This window comes from Pongo pygmaeus, chromosome 4, assembly GCF_028885625.2.
Source record: "Pongo pygmaeus isolate AG05252 chromosome 4, NHGRI_mPonPyg2-v2.0_pri, whole genome shotgun sequence".
Taxonomy (NCBI): domain Eukaryota; kingdom Metazoa; phylum Chordata; class Mammalia; order Primates; family Hominidae; genus Pongo; species Pongo pygmaeus.
This window is the reverse complement of record NC_072377.2, coordinates 166,324,271-166,345,113: the sequence shown is the minus strand read 5'-3', so window position 1 is coordinate 166,345,113 and position 20,843 is coordinate 166,324,271. Positions and strand designations below refer to the sequence as shown.

The window sequence follows — 20,843 nt, the reverse complement described above, 5'->3', positions numbered from 1 at the left end:
ATCATGATCATTTTAAATTTTTATTTATTTTTATTTTTATAGATTCAGAGGTTACATGGTCAGGTTTGTTATGTGGATATATTGCATAATGGTGAGGCCTGGGCTTCTAGGGTACCCATTACCCAAATAGTGAACACAACTTTGTAGGTAATTTGCCAACCATCACTGCCCTCCTATCTCCCTGCCTTTTGCAGTCCCCAGTGTGTGTTGCTTTCCTTTGTAGGTACATGTGTACACATTGTTTAGCTCCCACTTACAAGTGAGGAACATGCCGTATTTACCTTTCTGTTTCTGAATTATTTCACTCAGGATAATGGCCTCCAGCCCCATCTGTGTTGCTGCAAAGACAAGATTTCATTCTTTTTCATTAATGCATAGCATTCTACAGTGTATATATACCACATTTTCCTTATCCAGTCATTTGTTGATGGACACGTAGGTTGATTCCATGACTTTGCTATTGTGAATAGTGCTGAGATAAACGTATAAGAGCAGTTATCCTTTTGGTGTAGTGGTTTATTTTCCTTTGGTTAGATACCCAGTAGTTGGATTGCTTGGTTGGTTGGTAGCTCTATTTACAGTTCTTTGAGGAATCTCCATACTGTTTTTCATAAAGGTTATACTAATTTTCATTCCCACCAACAGTGTATAAGTGTTCCCTTTTCACTGTATCCTTGCCAACATCTGCTATTTTTTACTTTTTCATAATAGCCATTCTGACGGGGGTGAGATGGTATCTTATTATGGGTTTAACATGCATTTCTCTGATGATTAGTGATGTTGAACATTTTTTCATATGTTTGTGGACCACTTGTATGGCTTATTTTGAGAAATATCTTTTTTGTTAGTTAATTAGTTTGTTTGTTTGTTTGTTTTTGACACAGGGTCTCACTCTGTCACCCAGGCTGGAGTGCAATGTCTCAACCAAGGCTCACTGCAGCCTTGACCTCCAAGGCTCAGGTGATCCTCCCATCTCAGCCTTCCGAGTAGCTGGGACCACAGGCATATGCCACCATGCCCAGCTAATTTCTGTATTTTTTGTAGAGACAGGATTTTGCCATGCTTCCCCTGCTGGTCTCGAACTCATGGGCTCAAGCAATCTTCCCTCCTCGGCATCCCAAAGTGCTGGGATTATAGGTGTGAGCCATAGCACTTGGCCAGAAATCTCTGTTAATATCTTTTGCCCACTTTTTAATGATGTTTTTTTTTCTTGTTCCATTGTTTGAGTTCCTTGTAGATTCTGGATATTAGTCGTTGTCAGATGCCTAGTTTGCAAACATTTTCTCCCATTCTATAGGTTGTCTGTTGTTGGTTATTTCTTTTGCTGTGCAGAAGCCCTTTGGTTTAATTACGTCCCGTTTGTCTATTTTTGTTTATGTTGCATTTGCTTTTGAAGTCTTAGTCATAAATTATTTGCCTAGATCAAGGGTCAAGAAGAGTTTTTCTTACGTTTACTTCTGGGAGTTTTATAGTTTTGGGTCTTATGGTTAACTACTTAATTCATTTTGAGTTAATTTTTGTATATGGTGGGAGATAGGAGTCCAGATTTCAGTGGTTACAATTTAAAAAAGAGAATGATTACTCTTTTTCAGGGATGCAGTCTTCCTCTAAGACATAACTTAGAAGATAGTATATTCTCACCTCTGAGATAAACAAAGTACCTATAGATGAGACCGCCAGGAATGTAATACGAGAAAGGTTGGTCATCAAAGAACTAACAACAGAAGAAGAATAATGGCTGAGGCTGATATATCTATATCTATTAATATTTTCAATTGAGTAGTATTTATATGCTCACAAAAATGAGATTTTTGTTGCATAGTGCTGCTTTGATTCCACAGCATGCTATTTAAGGGAATGTCTTCATAATCGTGCCTGAATTTGTGGCAGAAACCTGTGTAGCCCTTTAATGGTCACAGTTTCTTTGCAGAGGATAAGATTCCAGAAAATGAAAGAGTCACAGAAGGCCAAACAGCTGCAGAAGAGTACAAATAGCTCTAATCTGAAATGCATGATTTATCAAATGGGAACATGATTGCTAGCAATCTTACTTTTTTTGGTGATTACAAAGTTGAGCGTAGTAGTGCATGTGACTATGAGGACTTTTAAAGAGCTTTTAAAAACAATTATGCATGAGTCTTGGAGATTTTAATCTGAGCAGAAGGCCTCTGTGGAGGTAAATCAAGAGGATAGAATGGCGAGGAATGCTGAGGGAGACCTTCAATCAGGGAAAAATATTAAGCGGGACTCCTTGGGGAGAGGCCTGTATTTGCTTGTCTGGGGTGGGCTAATCTACATAATTGACTAAAACAGAATGAACAGCTGTGAAATACAGCATTTGAATGTGTGGGTAAAACAAAATTACAAAATATACAAGGTCACAGAACATGTAATGTATTTTCATGGGATTATAGAATTTCTAAGCTCATTTGGTATATAAGAAATTGATCAATCCTCCAGAGAAGCTAAATGACTTTACCAAGGTCAACTAGGAAGTTAGCTACCACATTCTAGTTAAAAATGTGGTCTCTGGAGTCAAACATCCAAAATTCATATTCCAGCTCTACCACTCACTGTGTGACTCTTGGGGAAAATCACTCTACTTTTCTGTGCCTCAATTTTCTCATATATAAAATGGGAATAACAATAGGACTTAACTCACATTAAATGAGATGATATATGTCAGTGACACTAGATAGTGTCGTGAACATAGTAAGTGATCAATTAATATGTTAGTTATTAGTGAGAGTGCCAAAGTGAAAGTCACCTAACTCCTACAACCAATGTTTTACCTGTTCTACAAAACATAAGAGCATATTATAAGGGAAATATAAGTAAGATATTAATTCCATTTTCTAACTAAAATGGTTGTGAGACACAGAATAACATCAAGTCTTCTTGGATAATTTGAAAGTAAGAATTTTTTAAAGTAACGTTGGAGGAAAAGACTCAGGTGAGCTCTTTAGAATTTTCGGAAGTCTAGTTCATACTCTAATGCTTAAATTCAGCAATTAGATCTTTCCCCCCACTAGCTAAAGTTTTTATATTAGTTTGCTTTGTAGTTTGCAAAAATATATATCAATATATTTTTTATAATTGGCCTTTTTAACATGTTAATTTTTCTCTAGTAACTGATGCCCACTAATGCTGGAGAATTTCTTTATTCTTTGTAATTAGAATAAATTGTGCTTTTATGTAAATGCACATTTTGAGCAAAGTAAAAGCATGCTGTGTATTACAACAATATTTTTTGAATATAGTTAGTGTTAAGGCATCTAATTTTTTTTTTTTTTTTTTTTTTTTTTTGTGACGGAGTCTCGCTCTGCCGCCCAGGCTGGAGTGCAGCGGCGCGATCTCGGCTCACAGCAAGCTCCGCCTCCCGGGTTCACGCCATTCTCCTGCCTCAGCCAAGGCATCTAATTTTTTTAAACATACAAAGATGTTGAAAATTTTTTTTTTCTCGTGGAATAATTGGATGGTTGCTTATATAAAGAAATCAAACAAGGTAGAAGTTCAAAGTCACTTTCTTATAATTTGTGGTTAAAATCCTAACAAGATTCTCACATGTTTAGTCACATGTTTGAACATATATTCTAGTCCTGAAGCCCCTCTTAAGGAGTCTACTGAAAGGCCCAAGTTATGTCACCTTGATTATGATTCTGAGGTTTTCGTATTGGCTGGCAAAGTCATTTGTTATTGATTAATGGCTATCTTTGGTCATTATCAAACTTGGATCCAGATGTCATATCCAAACTTGGAATGCTGGCTGGGCATGGTGGCTCATCTCTGCAATCTCAACACTTAGGGAGGCCGAGATGAGAGGATTGCTTGAGCACAGGAATTCAAGACCTGCCTGGACAATATAGTGAGACCTTGTCTCTACAAAAAATTTAAAAAGTTAGCCAAGTGTGGTGGTGCACACCTGTAGTTCCAGCTACTTACAAGGCTCAGGCAGGAGGATTGCTTGAACCTGGGGAGTGGAGGTTGCAGTGAGCTGAGATCATGCCACTGCCCTCCAGCCTGGATGACAGAGTGAGACCCTGTCTCAAAACAAAACAAAACAAAACAAAACAAAAACAAACTTGGGGCCAGGTGCAGTGGATCATGCCTGTAATCCTAGCACTTTGGGAGGCTGGGGTGAGTGGATCACCTGAGGTCAGGAGTTTGAGACCAGGCTGGCCAACATAGCAAAACCCCGTCTCTACTAAAAATACAAAAATTAGCTGGGCGTGGTGGCAGTTGCCTATAATCCCAGCTACTAGGGAGGCTGAGGCAGGAGAATTGCTTGAACCTGGGGTGGTGGAGGTTGCAGTGAGCCGAGATAGCGCCACTTTATTCCAGCCTGAGCAAAAGAGCAAAACTCCATCTCAAAACAAAAAACAAAAACAAACAAACAAAAAACCCAAACTTGGAATACTATGTTAGCATCAATAAATCTCAGGTAGTGACACTATAAAATATTTAGTATGGCTTTGGTACAAAATCCTGGCTTACTTGTTGCATTTCTTGATTTTATAGGTGCCTTGAGTGACTGTTTAGGCTGTGCTATGTATTTGTTTTCTTGCTCTATGTTAATATTTTATGATACAATTCATTTTTGGATAATATTTCCCAATGGCTAAGTAGTAAAAAATTTACCCAAACATCTCTTAGTCCAGTCAGAATATTAGTGTTTCCCAAGGGTGGTCTTCATCATACAATAGAATTTACCCCACAGAAGGCACATTTCCACTTTTAACTATAGACGATTTACTACGGATAAATAAGACACATTCTTGAGGCATCATTGACTCTTTCCTTTGATTGAAGACAGAGCTGTTTCACAATGGTCTTAAAAATTAATCAGGATACCTGCATAATGGTGTACTAGCCTCACTTCAAAGACTCCTAGTAGTGGCGTTGAGTTATTTAAGGTCCATTAAGCGTGTTTGTCATGACTCAGAAAGACATGTTCATGAAAAGCTCATTAACTGTGTTTATTGGGTTGACTTCATCCTGTAGAAATAGCTCTGTTATAAATCAAAAAGTCTCAAACAACAGATTTAGATGTTTATTCCTGAGCTTTTTGGAATAGATTAATTCCAAGACAGCTTCTTCTGTATTTTAACTTCCAAATATATTTGAGAGTTTTTACATGAGTTAAATAAGGCACTTACTAAATATAGATAATTGCATCAAAATCCTTAGTTTTGGGATGCTTATGTTTATTGATCCCTCCCTTTGTTTTATTTATTGTTATATTTGTTTTATTATTATAATAATAATTAATATTTTTTATTTGGGGTTGGTGGCATGTGCCAGGTACTTATCAAAGGGCTTGAGATATAAGTATGACAGAACAGATGTGGCTCCTGATCTCATAACACACCTGAAAAGATGCAAGTTTGTTGTATATCTATATTTTGTTTCATAGAATTCCATATATATGTAGGGAGCAATTATTTATTTTGCATATTTATGTGTTGGGAAGCTATTTATATCCATCTTGATATCTCTGCCTTGCTTATAATGTAAGTGTGTGGGTATTCTACATGTCTTTATGTATATAAACATGTACTCATACTGCCAAATAACTTCTAGTAAAATGAGTTATCACAGTATCTACACATTAGCAGGTAGTAATAACTATAAAAAAAGTTGCAGAACATTTTATGAGTTAAAAACATTCCTACTTTTGTTATAGCACAGCAAAGTAGGGTGGCAAGTTTTCACTGAAATTTTCAGGATGAGGCAACTAAGTGTCAGAGAATACAATGACTTGTCTGTTACTCATCGACCATATGATCAGGACTCCAAATGGACTATTTTGGCTCCAAAGTTTCTGTTCTAATCCAATAGAAGACACTTACAAATGCTTTGTAAATATTGACTATAAGACATTATAAATGTCTTTTAGCTTTATGAAGTGTATTATATCATTAAAACAACAGTGAAATGCTGGACTAAATAGGAATGTGTTTGTGAGGAAAACACTTTCCTCTAATTTATTTTTAAAACATGAGTAGAACTCATTGCTCCTGCAGTAGCATTAGCCAACATATTTTTCTTGGTGTTTCCAGCACCAGTTCATGGATGCTAGTTGCCGTGAACATGTATGTATCAGCAGAAAGTGTGAGCCACAATCTCTAGTAGCAATTGCAAACTTCACCCATCAACACAATCAAGCCTTCTATACTTGGCTCTCTCTCTTTTTTTAATTGTATATATGCCCTTGTAACTTTCATATCTTTTGTATTCATTCTATCAGATGAGGTTAATTTTCTCTAGTTTCTCAAGACAGGATTATTTCTGCCATTTTACATAAATAGCATTGGTGTTTAATATGCCCATCATGTACCTAATTTTATTTCTGTTGAAAATGCCTGTTCTCTATAGTAAAGATCTCTGTATGTTATTGGCAATTCAGAATGTACATGTAAAACCAAACTAAAAAACAAAAAACATCAGTAGACCAGTGAGAAATTTAGCCAAGTGTCACAGAGCCAAAATAAGTTATAATTTTTTAACCTTGAGTGAACAATAAAATGCGAATGTAACTTTTAATAGAATTTATAGAATATAAGAATTTGGTAAATCCCATTGAAAACATAAACAATCAAGTTGATAAGATAAACTCTGGTACTATTTATGTAATCTTAATTAAATGAATTAAAATGTATCTATTGTTAAAATATAAAAAGAACCTCTACAACGTAAGACACATTCTAATTTTAAATTAAAAAAAAGAGAAATAATGTAATAAAATAATCTTCCAAATATTAATAGAAAGACTTACAATGAGCAAAACCAACTCCTGGCATCTTTATAAATTTATTTATTTATTCATCCATCATATACTTATTGAGTTCCTTAACAGCAAATAGAACAAAGTCTGTGCCCTTAAACAGCTTAAACTTTATTGGAAGACAGATTCTTATAAAACATAAATAAGGCTGAGTGCAGTGGCTCATGCCTGTAATCCCAGCAATCTGGGAGGATGTGAGAGGATTGCTTGAGACCAGGAGGTTGAGGCTGCAGTGAGCTGAGATTGTGCCACTGCATTCCAGCCTGGACAACAAAGCAAGAACCTGTCTCTAAAAACAGACAAGCCGTGAATAAGCAAAATAATTTCAGATTTTGGTGATTGCTTGAAGGAAATAAACAGAAAGATAAGATGGAGCATTAGTTAAGGCAACCACTTTGGGTGGGCTGCTTGGAAAGGGACTCTCAGAAAAGGTCATTTTTAACTGAAGGATCAGGAACGATGGCTCTGTAAAGATCAGGGAGACACGTGTTCTAGGCAGAGAGAACAAGTAAGAAGGCCAAAAGATATTGATTGAGGACATGGAGTGAGATGATACTGGGAAGGAAGGAAAGGACTAGAGTATTCCAGATACAACAGGCTATAGCCAGGACTCTGGCTCATCTTGGAAGAGCCATTGAAAATGTTAAGCAGAGGAGTGAAAAGATTTAATTTATGTTTTTAAAAGATCTGACGGTTGTGTGGATAATGTTTAGTGGAGCAGTGAATAGAGTGGCTGGGAGACCAAGTTCCTGCAGTGATTTGGATGTAAGGCATCAGGGTTGTAGACTCAGAGGGGAGGCAGTGGAGATGGTAAGGAATCGATGCAGCAGAGCCAACAGGACTTGGGGAAAGAAATGAAGGAATTGGGACAAACGTCAGCTCTAGAAGACTTACAGAACTAACAGAGCACAAACCTTAATGAAACAGAAATCAAACTAAAGAGCCAAGAATGACTTACTTCAAGTTAATCACGTTTCCATTCTGCACCTGAGGAGTGAGACTCCCACACCTGACTCAGGAATTCCATAGGCTCAGTCTACCTGGGTTATGGTTTAGATTTTGTCCAAGACTTTTTAAATAAAAATATCTAGCTATAGATCGTTTCTCCCAAGCTGGAGCTATATCTTACTTCTCTGTTCCCAACACATAGTGTAGTGCCCCTCACACTAGAGTAAGCTAAAGTTGATCAAATTCAACATTAGTTTCTACTTTCAGTTTCCCTCAGCAGATGTAAATTTTTAAAGGGTCTACTATGTGCCAAGTACTCTGTTGGAGTTTTTACTAAAAAATGGAACTCATACCTACATTTGGAATATTTTAAAACTTGTGTTCTTTCATGATCCTATGATGCCTCATTAATCAGAAAACATACCTTGATAACTCATATATATATATATATATACATATAAACTCTAAATGTATATATTTTTTGGCTTCTAGAACGTCAGTAGAAAGATTAGTAAAAAATCATGACAGAAATATAAAGACAAATTGAAGGAATGTATTTATTTATTCGTGATAAAATAATAAAGGTACTAAGTGTTCTAAATAAATAACTGTGCCATCCCATAGGAGTATACTGTCTAGGGGATCATGAAAACATCAGATTACTCAGGACAGAAATCTGGTATAGATAAAATACCAAAATCGGGTATAGATAAATGGCTGATTGTGTGTTATATTAAAGCACTGCAAAATACTATACCATGTATAGAAAGGTGAAAAATGATGGATCAAAACTAAGATTGATAGATTGCATGTTTCTGATCTTGAGGAAAGGAGAAGAAAATAAATGTGAGAGAAATGGGAATATTCTTTGCCCACATTCTCAGTCAGCAGTGATGCTTGAAAAATAGAGTCTTGGCACCACTCCACCTCTCCCAAACACATTCTGGAGGCATGAGAAGTGCCTTTTGAAGAAACCCTCTCAGATTATTTTGATACAAGTTGATAATGGACCATACTTTGGGAAATGCAGATTTAGTCCAGTCTCTATCTTCTGAATCAGTGTGAGATTCATAAAGGAATATGGTTATCCAAAGTTGCATCAGTCATTTTCATTAGTACTTAGGGTAGATCACAGTCTCTTCTTTGATACTTAGATTTAAATTTCCAGCTTCAGCCTTAGACCTGCTAACAACACTCATCATTGCTATTTATCTTCTAGAATCACAACCACAGCTGCCTGCATGATGGACCTAAGGAGGTACCCACTGGATGAACAAAACTGCACCTTGGAAATTGAGAGCTGTAAGTCGTTCTGAGAATCCAGCTAGACTGGACTCTGCTTTAAGGTTCTTAACGCAGAGGCCTCCAGTCCTGGCTCATGTCCAGACCACAGGCCCTGCAAAGGTTCTGCTAGCCCAACTAAATTTGGTTGAGGGAAGCATTGACAGCATCTTTTCTCAGTTATGCTGCCACCCTCTTAGTTTCATCCCTAAATCTTCGCGAGAGATATTTAGGGAAGAAATAATCTGGCAATAAAAGGAATATGCTAACAGCCTGGAAGGAGACCAAGGGCTATTTCAGGCATTTAAAATATGGAATTGGTGCAAACAGTTACAACAGACTTTGGAAAATAGGTGGAGGTGGCAGAGTGTCACAAGTTGTCCTGTCTTTGCCTCTCATAAACTTTCTATCTTTGTAATTGCAAAATAAATGTGGTCTTTCAGATTAGTTAAAACATTCATAGAGTAAGGTTTTATAGAATGTTTTCTGTTGTTGTTTCAAGGGACTATTTTCAGTCTCTAAAGTATATTTTTTGCTGAAGGCCATCTGATGAGCAAGATTGTGAGTGTGTGTGTGTGTGTGTGTGTGTGTGAGAATTCTGTTTACTGTGCTGACCTGTTTTGCAATGTGCTTGCTTTCCTAGGCCATGATTTCAGCGTCCACATTGATGATTCAGTCAGCTGCCCTATTGGGTGGGCTAAAATGGTGGTTTTATAACGCATCTCCATTTTGGAGGTCACATGGGGAGGTGGTTTGAGGTAGAAGAACATTTTGAGTCTCTGTCACTTCTTTGCAATGTTTCCATACTTCATCTCACTAAATCTTTATCCCACTAAATAATTGGAAGCTGACAATTTTATATCCAGAATTCTAAATAATGAGTAACTGGACTGCTGTAAGGGTACTCTTAGCCTTTATGAGGAGTTCTAGCTCTGGCAAGCAGCATGACTAAATCATTGCTGTGAGCAGAAATATGGCATTTGTGACACATTGTGGATATTTTTGCGCAATTTAAAAGATAGCTTCTGGGGTAATTAAATTACATGTATTTTTGAAGAAACTGATTGCATACTTGTATTTCCAATCATCATTATTTTCAAATTATATTTTTGCCTTACAGAACTAGTTAATGAAATTAGTCCATAGGATTTCAATGATTAACTTTATGTAAATATTTTTAGGATAGCATTGCATGTTGCATTTTCTAAATTTATGGCTACAATTTAGAAAGCATAATAATGTTTTACAAAGTTCAAATTCTTTTGTAATTTCACATTGTTGATGTAAGTATATGCTGAAATAAGCACGTTGCTATGTACCACTCATGAATTTCTGTGATGAAAGTATGTTTTGTTCCAGTTTTGGTATATGTGCTGTCAGAGAGGGCAAAAGAGCATTTTTTTGTGGGAAAGTTATTCTGGGATATCAAATAATCACAGTTGTAGGTAGGTGAAGGACTTTCATGGATATTATTTCATTTGAGCCTTCCACAACCCTCTCAGATAAGTAAACAAGGCCTCTTTATTTTAAAGAATGGATGCCTAATGATGCAGGCAACACCCAAGTGTTTTCTGTTATTAAATTATAATTTTGACTCAAATATTTAAAAATTAACATGATAATTCTTTAGGCTTTACATATCTCACTTCAATTCACAATCACCTTGTTAAATAAGGTCGATATTAATATTTCCGTCTTTACAACTATAGGGAATCAAAATCAAGGAGGTAAGGTGATTTGTTCAAGATCATTCAGCCACTTAGTGGTACAGTGGCTCTGTGCTGATTTGGAAGATAGCTGACTTAGAAAAGACACTGATTTTGGAGGGACCAGATTAACAGACCCTTATTCTAAAACCCCTTAGTCTAAAAAGCAAGAAATAGCCTGGCCTTATGGAAAATTGGGACTTATTCATATTTAGACTGTTAGCAAATCATTGCTACAGAGAATTAGATATGGTGTTATATTAATAATATACATGATATCCAGGCTTTATTGTTGTAAATAGGTTGTTTACTAACTAAACATATTGATGTGAATTTAGGATCCCATTCCTTAAACTACTAGTTCTCCAATTGATGCTTCTCATTCTGCTTTATTCATTCATTCCTTTACTTTAATCATACCCTAGGCATTCATTCATTCTCATTCTCTTTCTCCCATCTGTCTTCCTCTCTCATCTTTCCCATCCCATCTCCCCCCCATCTCTGTCTTTATCCTTCTCTCTGTCCTTCTCCCTCCTCCTTCCCTCTGTTTTTCCCTCCCTCTGGCAAATGAAAATTAACCTAACTGTGGCATTGCTAAATTATTAATACCTTGTCAGCATATCAACAATCAGTACATTGGGTCAGTTCAGGAGAGGATAACATAACCTGACTCTTGGCAGCTTGGAGTTGGGGAACATTAGGATTGAGCTAATTGTTCATTCATTCATTCACTCAGGAATGTATTTGTTCATTAAATTGTTATTGAACACTAATCTTTTACCAGGTATCGTAATAAGCGCTAAAGATCTAATAGTGAATAGCAATATGCAATATCCCTGGCCTCCTTTATTAAGGTGTGAGAGATAGATATATAGATTGTGTATCACAAATCTGACATGCTTTAGACCAGAAATATTTTGAACTTCAGATTGTTTCAGATTTTAGAATATTTGCAATATATTTGTAAGTAGTATATTACCATACTTAGCAGTTGAGCCTCCCTAATCCAAAATCTGAAGTGCTCCAATGAGCATTTTATTTGAGTGTCATGCCAGCACTCAAATTGATTTGGATTTTGGAGCCTTTCATATTTCAGATTTTTGGATTAAGGATACTCAATGTCTAATTTAAGTCAATACATGCATGAATATAAAATTGCATTGCTAAAAACTGCTGCCAAGATGAAGTACTTAGTTCTATAGCATCTTAAAGAGAGGCTGTTTAAAGCAAGCCTTGAAATAAAGTACTGAGGGCTCTAGAAGGTTAATATGGACTACATCGACTTCATAACTTTTCTTAAATATACAGGGATGGGGGATGTTTCATAGAATTCTTGAAATTTGCAGAATTAAATGGGTCTTGATAATATTTATCACTATGAAGGCCATGAAACTTAACTGCTAAAATTGAAAGGAGATATCCATTCCTAGGCATTTTCTGTCTCCTAAAGCCACCTTTTACTTACATGTTGCCGTTACCTGTGTGGTCAGAGGCAACTCACCATATTTTGTCTACATAGCGTGCATTGTGTTTATATCTCTCTCTGAAACTTTTAGTACAGGTTGGGAAAGGGACGCTGGAATACTGCCTATTTTTCTAGGGTAATGTCACCCAAAAAGCACCAAACAACAACAAAGTTATGCCCAAGCCTACATAAACAAAGTTCTTTTGAATGTACTTGCTGTTTAGGAATGAGTTCTAGTACAGAAATAGTGAATCTTCCCAGGTGTGCCGATGCTTTGGGACTCTGATGCTGCCAAGTATAATTTAGAACTGTTAGTACAAATCAAAGATTTCTCTCTTTAAAAAAAAATAAGTTTTAATCACATTGTCAGGAGGACATTGAAACTCATTACACTGCGAGGCCACTTAATATGTCCCATCCAGACATAAAAAATAGTGAAAAGGAGGTGCTGAAAGTATTATATATCTTTGAAATGGAAATAGTCAGGGGGATACTCAGCTGTATTCTGTGCCAGCTCAGCTACACGATACCAATGTCAACTACATGGCCTCATTATGCCCCCTCCTCCCTCCCTCAGGAGAAAAGCTGCCTTATCTGGTCTTCACTCTGGTTCCAGGTTTTCCACTTAGGGCGTGTGAACCGCTTGTCTGAAAAGGAAGAAGGAACTCTCTAAACTAAACCCATTGATAAGCTGCTGAAATTTCTAAAATTCCAAAGGATCATTTCTTGTTCATTCATTATGTGTTTTTGTCTCATCTTATCTCGGAGTAAGTTGGACTGGCCAGAGTCAGTGTCTCAGAGAAGAAGCTTAGTGTTCTCATTTTCAACATTGTGGATTTTTCAGTCAATCTCAGCCATAGTGGGATCTACGAAGAAGTAGAAGACATAAAACTTTATCAGCAGCTCTTTCACAGGCACCTTCACAGGGATACACAAAGTGTTTACTGAGACAGCCAGTCAGGCATCTCCTTCTAAGATTTAGAAAAAGAAAAAAGTCCTACACACTCCCCTTTGTGACAGCATCAGAAACCAATTGTTGCTGGCCTCTCAGGGTGACTGATTACCTGAGAGACACTGGCAAAGTCATTCCCTTAGTAGACCCTCTTTCTTCAGGGGTAAAATGGAAACACCTAACACAGGGGATTGTTATGAAGCTCACATGAAGTCCTTTAGACAAAGAATCTAACACATTGCTTTGGTCCATGGTAGACATCTAATAAATAGCAACTTCAGCAATTAATAATTATTATAACTATAATAATCCCAGTTTTGGTTGTTATATTTTAAAAGTCCCATACTGCCACGGATTGCACTAATTATGAGATTAGTAAACCTAGCCGAGGAGACCCAGAGCCCAACATCACCCTTCTCAACCTCCGTAGATTTTATTCTGGCCCTTGCTTTGACATTCCAATTAAGTCTCATTTTCTGTAGTGCTATCTACTTCCTCATAGAATGTTTTAGCCAGCTGTGACTACAGCAGTATAAAGTGCAAATTAATTTATTTTACTTTGTAGGGAAAAGAATTAATAGCTAGCTTCAAAATCCAAAGATGGATATTTTAAAACATTTTGACATCTGGATTTTGATTAAGTGAAAGAACAGCCCATTTATAAATATAATCCCTTCAAGGTTTTATTAACATTTCAATTGGCCAAGGAAGGCAATCAACCCTGGTGGTCATCTAAAGCCTATTTGATTGATATAGCAAAAGGTACTTGTGAGTGTGTGAGAGTGTTTTGGTACAAGCATCTCTTTTTCTTAGAGTATGCACCATGCTTTAGGAAGGCAGAAGATAGAAATGTGCCTGTTGTGTTACTGAATTCCAATTTGTATATTATATAAAGACAACATGTTGTTGGGTCATTGATGGAATAAAGGCTGTATTTTCTTTATTCAACAATTTTATTCTAAATCATCCTTGTCGAAGAGGTCAGTATAGATTGATACATTGAAGCATTTGAGGTATTACATCCAAATTTATTATAGCAAGGAGCTAATATATTTTGTATTGGGTTATGCTATATATTCACTAATATTTCAATAAACATAAATGCAGTATTTTTAATAACTTAAAAAAATGAAAAGTGCATTGTGTTTCTCCACCCCCAGGTAAACATCGATAGCACCTTAGAGTATAACAGTAGTCTCAAAACATCTGTAACAGAGGAAGTAGTGAGCAGGTGGGGCTCTTTGCAAATGTGGTGTAGTATTAAGAGGGTATTGTTTGAATAGAGATAGACTTGTCTATTATGGTTTCCTCAAGCTAACTAAACAGGTCACTTAGCTTCTTCAAGCTGCAGTTTCTCATTTGTACAATATTGTGACCCTTAAAGGTAATAAGATAATCAAGATAGAGATCTTTGTGCAATGCTTGGTACTGATATTTCCATAAGTAGCAGCTGTTATCATTATAGCATCATCATTATCATTATGAAATTACTGCTGGAATACTATGCTCAGTTAGAGTTACATTTTAAGAGGGATATTTAGCAATCAGAACAACCAAAATATGAATGATATATAAACCATGGAGTCTGGAAAGCCAGTAGAAGGAACTGGAGTGATGGACGGAACATTTACCGTGAGGAAGGAACACTGAGGCTAGGAAGGATGGCAGTGGTTGAACAGGATAACTATTTTCAAATAAATGCAGAATTTCCTCTTAAGGAAAGAGAGTAGACTCTGTGTACCCTAAGGACAAAATTGACTAATGGTAAAAGATGCCAAAAGGCAATTTTTGGCTGAAAGTTAAAAAAAGAAAAGTTCATAGCAGTTACAGCTGGTGAAAAATCAGATGGGCTGCCGTATTCTGTGAAACCATTTGCTGGGAATAAAGGAATTATTTCACTGAGCAAGTGATGGGATTACATGATCTCTAAGTAGCTGTAGGTTAAGGGTTACTTGGCACAAGCAAAAATATGTAGGACTTCAGTTAAAGGACAACTAGGCAGGCCCTGGTTTATGTTAGGATGCAGATCCCATATGCATATACCTCTGAGAGCAATGCTATTTAGGAAAAGATGAAAATCACATCCCTGCTAAAATTTAAAGTAGAACAGCGTATGTGTTCTGCTGATGGTCTGTTGTTGTTTAGCTAGCAATCTTTCTTCTCTCAGATTTTCCTCATAGGAATACATCTCACACTTGTGTCTATGAGGAAAAAGGCTAAAACCCTAATATTTTTCTGTCTTTCTGGATAATCTAAACCTTCTTGAATATTTTGATCTTCTTAAGGCTCAACAGCAGAGAAGGTATGTGTGCATGTGTCTGTTCATGTATGTGTGTGAAAGGGGGGTGTAAAGTGGAGGTGTCACATAATGAAGCTGATAAATATTTTAGGTGATCTTTGAGTTATTTTAAATTAGAAAAATACTACTGTAAAACTACAGTGAAGCTTAGTTATAATTATTTATTGGGAAAAAAGCAAAGTGCACTGCAAATGCTCCATGGTGTCACTGCATACAAATTTAATTTGCATCACTGTCCTATTTTGATATTTTCTTGAATTGTGTCCAGTGTTGTGGAAGTGGGAAATTTATTTTCCATCCTTGCTGTGTGAAGATACTTTGTCGGAATGTGGTCTTGGTTTAACAGTTGGTCCCTCATGACCATAGACAAGTGCTTGGATGTGCATGTTGAACCTCTGGCATTTCCTGTGGATATTTCTGACCTTGACGTATATCTGGACTTGAAGACTCTGCCTTTTCAATTTTTCCAATATTAGAAAGTAAACTAGCGACTTGGGTATAAAGGATATGTCTTAATATTGAATATTAAAAATAACACAAGGAAATCCTTTCTATCTAAAGTGTTCTTTCCCCTAGTAAAGAGAAATCATATTTGTTTAATGTCCTCTTTTAATGTCTCTGTTTTCTCCCTCTGAGGTTTGCACTAAATAGATTGTTGGTCTCCTACATAAATCTGCCATGGATCTGAACTGAAATTTTCAATTCTTATCTTCCAGATTGCTAATATTTATTTTATTCTAAAGAAATTATTATTGGTAAATGTTTTGGGAGTCACGTTTTCAGTTTCTAAGAACTCTTCCTTATTATGTGGTTACTCATTTTCCATAGTCACTTGTTCTCATGGAATGTCCTTTTGGTTTTAAACATGAAAATTTAAGTTATTTTACATGTTTTCTGCTATGTTTCTCTTTCTTTTTGTGACGATGTATGTTGGCTTATCTTGGTCTTTCTTTTTTCATGCTGATGATTTTCTTCAGATGTCTGCTAATCTTGGAATTCATTTCATGTTTGTAAATAAAAGACTAATTTGACCAGATCAAGTCTCTCATATGGGTTTTTAAAACCTATATGCATTTCCTCAGCACTTTTACATGATGGTTTCCATAGCCAGCCTCTTTGCTGAAGAGGATGGTACAGGAGGAGACCTGGGCATGTCACCAGTCTCCCTCTTTAAGAGAGCGTACTAGGACCTTTCACAGATAACCACAACTTTCATCTGGGCCTCCTGCACTTCAGATTATTTCACTCTCACTCCTAGGAGGAAATGGGATTCATTTTTCCCCTCTATTTATAGAAATGCCCAGAGCTATCTGAAACTCTGTCCTGATTCTCTTCAGTCCAATATCTAAATTAGGAGCTAGGCAGCCCCCACTTTGTTAAGGGGCTTTCTTACGTTGTAATCCTGGGTTAAATAACCACAGCCAGTTGTAGGAGAGAAAGAGAACCAGTCTGTCAGATCCATGGACACGCTCTCACGTTGAACTTGCTGACTGAGTTTGGCAATTCTCTAGGGCATACGTTCTCAACCTTGCTGCATATTATAAAATCACTGGGGATTTTTTTTTAATTCAAATGATCAGGCCACACCACAGGCCTATTAAATTAGCAATTTTAGAAGTTCTTCAGGTGACTATAATGAACAGCCAGCATTGGGAATGAGTGTTCTGGAACGTGATTCTCACATGTGAATGGGCAGGAGAATCTCCTGGAGGGCTTATTAAAACCCACATTGCTGGGGCCCCATCTCCAGGCTTTCTAACTCAGTGGACCTGGGTGAGGTCTGAGAATGTGCATTTCTAACAAATTCCCAGGCCATACAGATACTGCTGGTGCAGGGACCACAGCTTGAAAGTCACTGCTCTGGACTTTAGTGGGAAGATTGGCTCTCTCCTTAGCCCTGCTTCATCCAAATCCTTTTTTAGGTTGATGTTTCTCTTTTTAATTTTTGAATCTATGTAACCTCATTTACATTCTAACTTTTCTACATTTTTCAATATTTTTGGCTGAATGATGGCATACTTTTCCATTTTGTAATGCTAGTATGGATTTATTACTATTCCTTCCTTTTAGAGTTATTCCTGTGAGATTGGAGTGGGCGGGAAAGGTAAATATGCTGTCATAAACTGGAACTCACTTTTTTAAATACACATATTAATGTTTAACTGCACATGCAATATTTAACCTCATTTTAAAAATTTCAGTGTTATCACATATATCTTATTTTCTGAAATATTCTTTAGAATATAATTTGCAGTTCCTCCCTAGTATCTACGTTTAAATGAACCGTAATTTCTGTAACCAGTTGCCTGTTTTAGAGCATAAATTATTTCTATTGTGTTTCTATTTTAAGTGTTATAATTTGTATATGATTGAGGCTGTATCATTAAATACAACCATGATTTTATATGTATGAATGTATATATATGTGTACAGAAACATAAATTTTTATATAATATATATAACTATTCTATTCTATATGGTATGTAAAATTAAATGTAAATTAATTAAACTTAAGTAAAACTATAAATTTAATGCCTCATTTACAGGAGGCATATTTTCATGTGCTCAATAGCCACATGTAACAAGTGGCTGCCATACTGGACAGTAGAGACAAATAGAACATTTCCATCATCTCAGAAAAGTCTGCTGAATACACTAATATATAAGATGAATGCATAGAAGTTGAATTTTCACATCATAGAGAATATATAATTGAAATACTCAGTTTGCACGTCATAGAGAATATACAATTGGATATTGTGCCATAGGAAATTTTCTACTTAAACTTCCAGGATGAATGTTTTATGGTATCACTTCTTTAGACTTGGTTTACATTCATGACATTTGATGCGACTTAAATGTTACATGGGCAACATTTTTTCTAATGTAAAATTAATGGGTTAAAGGCAGATATAATTTAATACTTGAGGCATTACAATTATTGTACAAGGTAAGCCTTGAACAGATCTTATAGCAGTGCAGGGTATCTATTTTATAAGGTATCACTATGGCAAATAACTATTTTCTACCCTTAAATACTATCGGTTGTAAGTTTCACTATTATATTAATAAGAATAATGAAATCCTGCCCTGAATGTATTCATCTCTTGGTAGATATATTCTACGCATTCCTCATGTAAAGGGGACCCCAAGTACATTTAGAATTGAAATATAGTTATTTTTGTATTTGCAAATTATTATTTTACTATTTCTAAGTGGAAAAACCAGAAAGAAACATAATTCATAATGTTATCAAATTACTATCTCCCACTCTCAAAGTGAAAACCCACCTTCTGGGTTCATTTCCCTCAAGACACCATTAGACTGTTTCTGATATAGTGTGCAAAGTGAAATAGTTAATGAAGGGCATGTGTATACCATAATAACTGCTGGCCCGGAGGGCAGAGTGTGGGTAGACTACCTGTATCATCCTGGCAGTGGTCAAGACTTTCCCATGAATCAGTAGACACCTTTTGGAACCTAGAATTTTAGATAAAAGACAGAGATTGAGGGGAAGTCTTTTAGCAGTAGACACCACCCCCTATTACATTTTTACCCTGTAACATTGAAAAAAATCGTTATAAATTCTATGTAAAACCTGGGTAAGTTGAATCCACGGGCTTCCAATCCCTCACATGTAACAAGCCAACTTGTAACTAAATGAGCCCAGAGCCTGAGAACAACTCACCCCTTTGACCAGGTGGTAAGCACAGCTGTCAAGCTTAGGAATGTGTTGGCACAAGGCTCAGCTTTCAACTCAAAGAACAGCCAGGAGCAGTTACAAGGATACTGATTCCCATTATGGCTTCTCAAAAGTGACGCATTTTCTTAACGCCTAAATGATTTCTTATGTCTCTCAGGACACTGAGTGTTTGATAAGGCTCTACTCAAAAACCGACATTGTGTCTATTTACCTTTCTGAAGAAGATGGACACCTTCTTTTAAGTTTCTAATGCTAATTTTCCCCCTGCCTTCAAATTGCCCATTACATCTAAAAAAGGCAGTTTAGGTCTTCACAACATATTATAAATCTCTCTGTGGGCAAATTTCATAGCGGGAGGGTGGTGGGAGTGCAAATGTGTTTACTTAGTTTACTTTTAGGCTCAGGAAAGGTGCCAACAATGCCGTCATCCTGCAAAAACTCCCTTCTTGGCTGGGCTTCATTTTATACTTGATCCTAATTAGGTGAAAATGCCACATTTGTGGATTTCTTAGCATTTTTAGTGAATGCTGGAGAGCACTTTGTGAAACCTGATGTGAACATCATAAGCCAGAGGCGTAAATACACCCACAAACCTTCCCTGAAGCAATTCCAGAAACCTCCTGTTGTTTTTGTTTGATAGTTGCAGCCCATTGAACTGCAACACAGACTGACTTTTCTCAGATTCTAGACTTGGCTTCCTGTGTTACTGCTTGAAGATGTTTTTCTTTCCATAGATTTTCAATAATGCGTGCTAGTTTTTGCAAATCGAATACCTCTTTCTTCATGATAGCCTCCAGAATCTACCATCTACCCCTGCTCACACCTCCACTGCTGCCAGCTCCATGAAAATTACATTATCACCATCACCATCAGTAGTAACTACCCTGTATTTAATGCTTACTTTGTGCCAGATCTTGTGCTGTGTACTTACAAACAAGATCTCATCCAACCCTCTTATGGGGCAGCTACATATATTTCCTCTTTACAGATGAGGACATGGGGTCTTGGAGAAGTTGTATAACTTACTTAAGGCCGCCCATGTTAGCAAGTGAATGTATTGATTAAGGTTTAGTTGAAGAAAATTGAATCCAATAAAGCTAGTTTCAACAGAAGGTGATTATATGGGTTAAGGAATTATTGACTGGACTCATTAAAAAAAAAGAATGTGATGTGAGGCTGTGCTTTTAGAGATGACTCCCAAAATTATAGCCCAGTCATGTATTGCTAAGGCAATTGGATTCAAGAAAATTGAATCCAATAAAGCTAGTTTCAACAGAAGGGGATTATATGGGTTAAGGAATTATTGACTGGATTCCTTAAAAAAAAAGAAAGAGATGTGAGGCTGTGCTTTTAGAGATGACTCCCAAAATTACAGCCCAGTCATGTATTGCCAAGGCAGCCGCTAGTCCTGCTGGTATATTGGGAGCACCTGCTGAATAAAGTAGTCACTGCTCTAGCTGCTAGATGGAAACCACAGTGCTTCTCATGTAGTCTGCATTAGCACAACAGATGTTCTGTGCCATACTTCTCTCTCCATTCAACCCAGTCCTGAATTCAAGTCCCCTGCAAGTACATCTGACTGGCAGAGTCTGGATCACGTTTAGAACCATAGAAAAAAGTGAGCCTGGAAAGTGTAGTTTGTGGTAAGTCAGGACCCAGTATCAAGCAGAGTGGCTAAGCTGGGATTTAAACTGAGGTCATTCTG

At 36.7% G+C, this 20,843-nt stretch overlaps 1 protein-coding gene across 3 annotated transcripts in view; it reads left to right on the top strand.

Moving 5' to 3' along the window:
- The window catches only part of GABRB2 (gamma-aminobutyric acid type A receptor subunit beta2), a 259,173-nt gene that overhangs the window by 128,146 nt on the left and 110,184 nt on the right, over nucleotides 1-20,843 (top strand). For all 3 annotated transcript variants that reach the window (XM_054489138.2, XM_054489135.2, XM_054489137.2), the window contains exon 6: nucleotides 8,952-9,034. In XM_054489138.2, coding sequence (XP_054345113.1) covers nucleotides 8,952-9,034 — 83 coding nt within the window. The remainder of the gene's footprint in view (nucleotides 1-8,951; nucleotides 9,035-20,843) is intronic.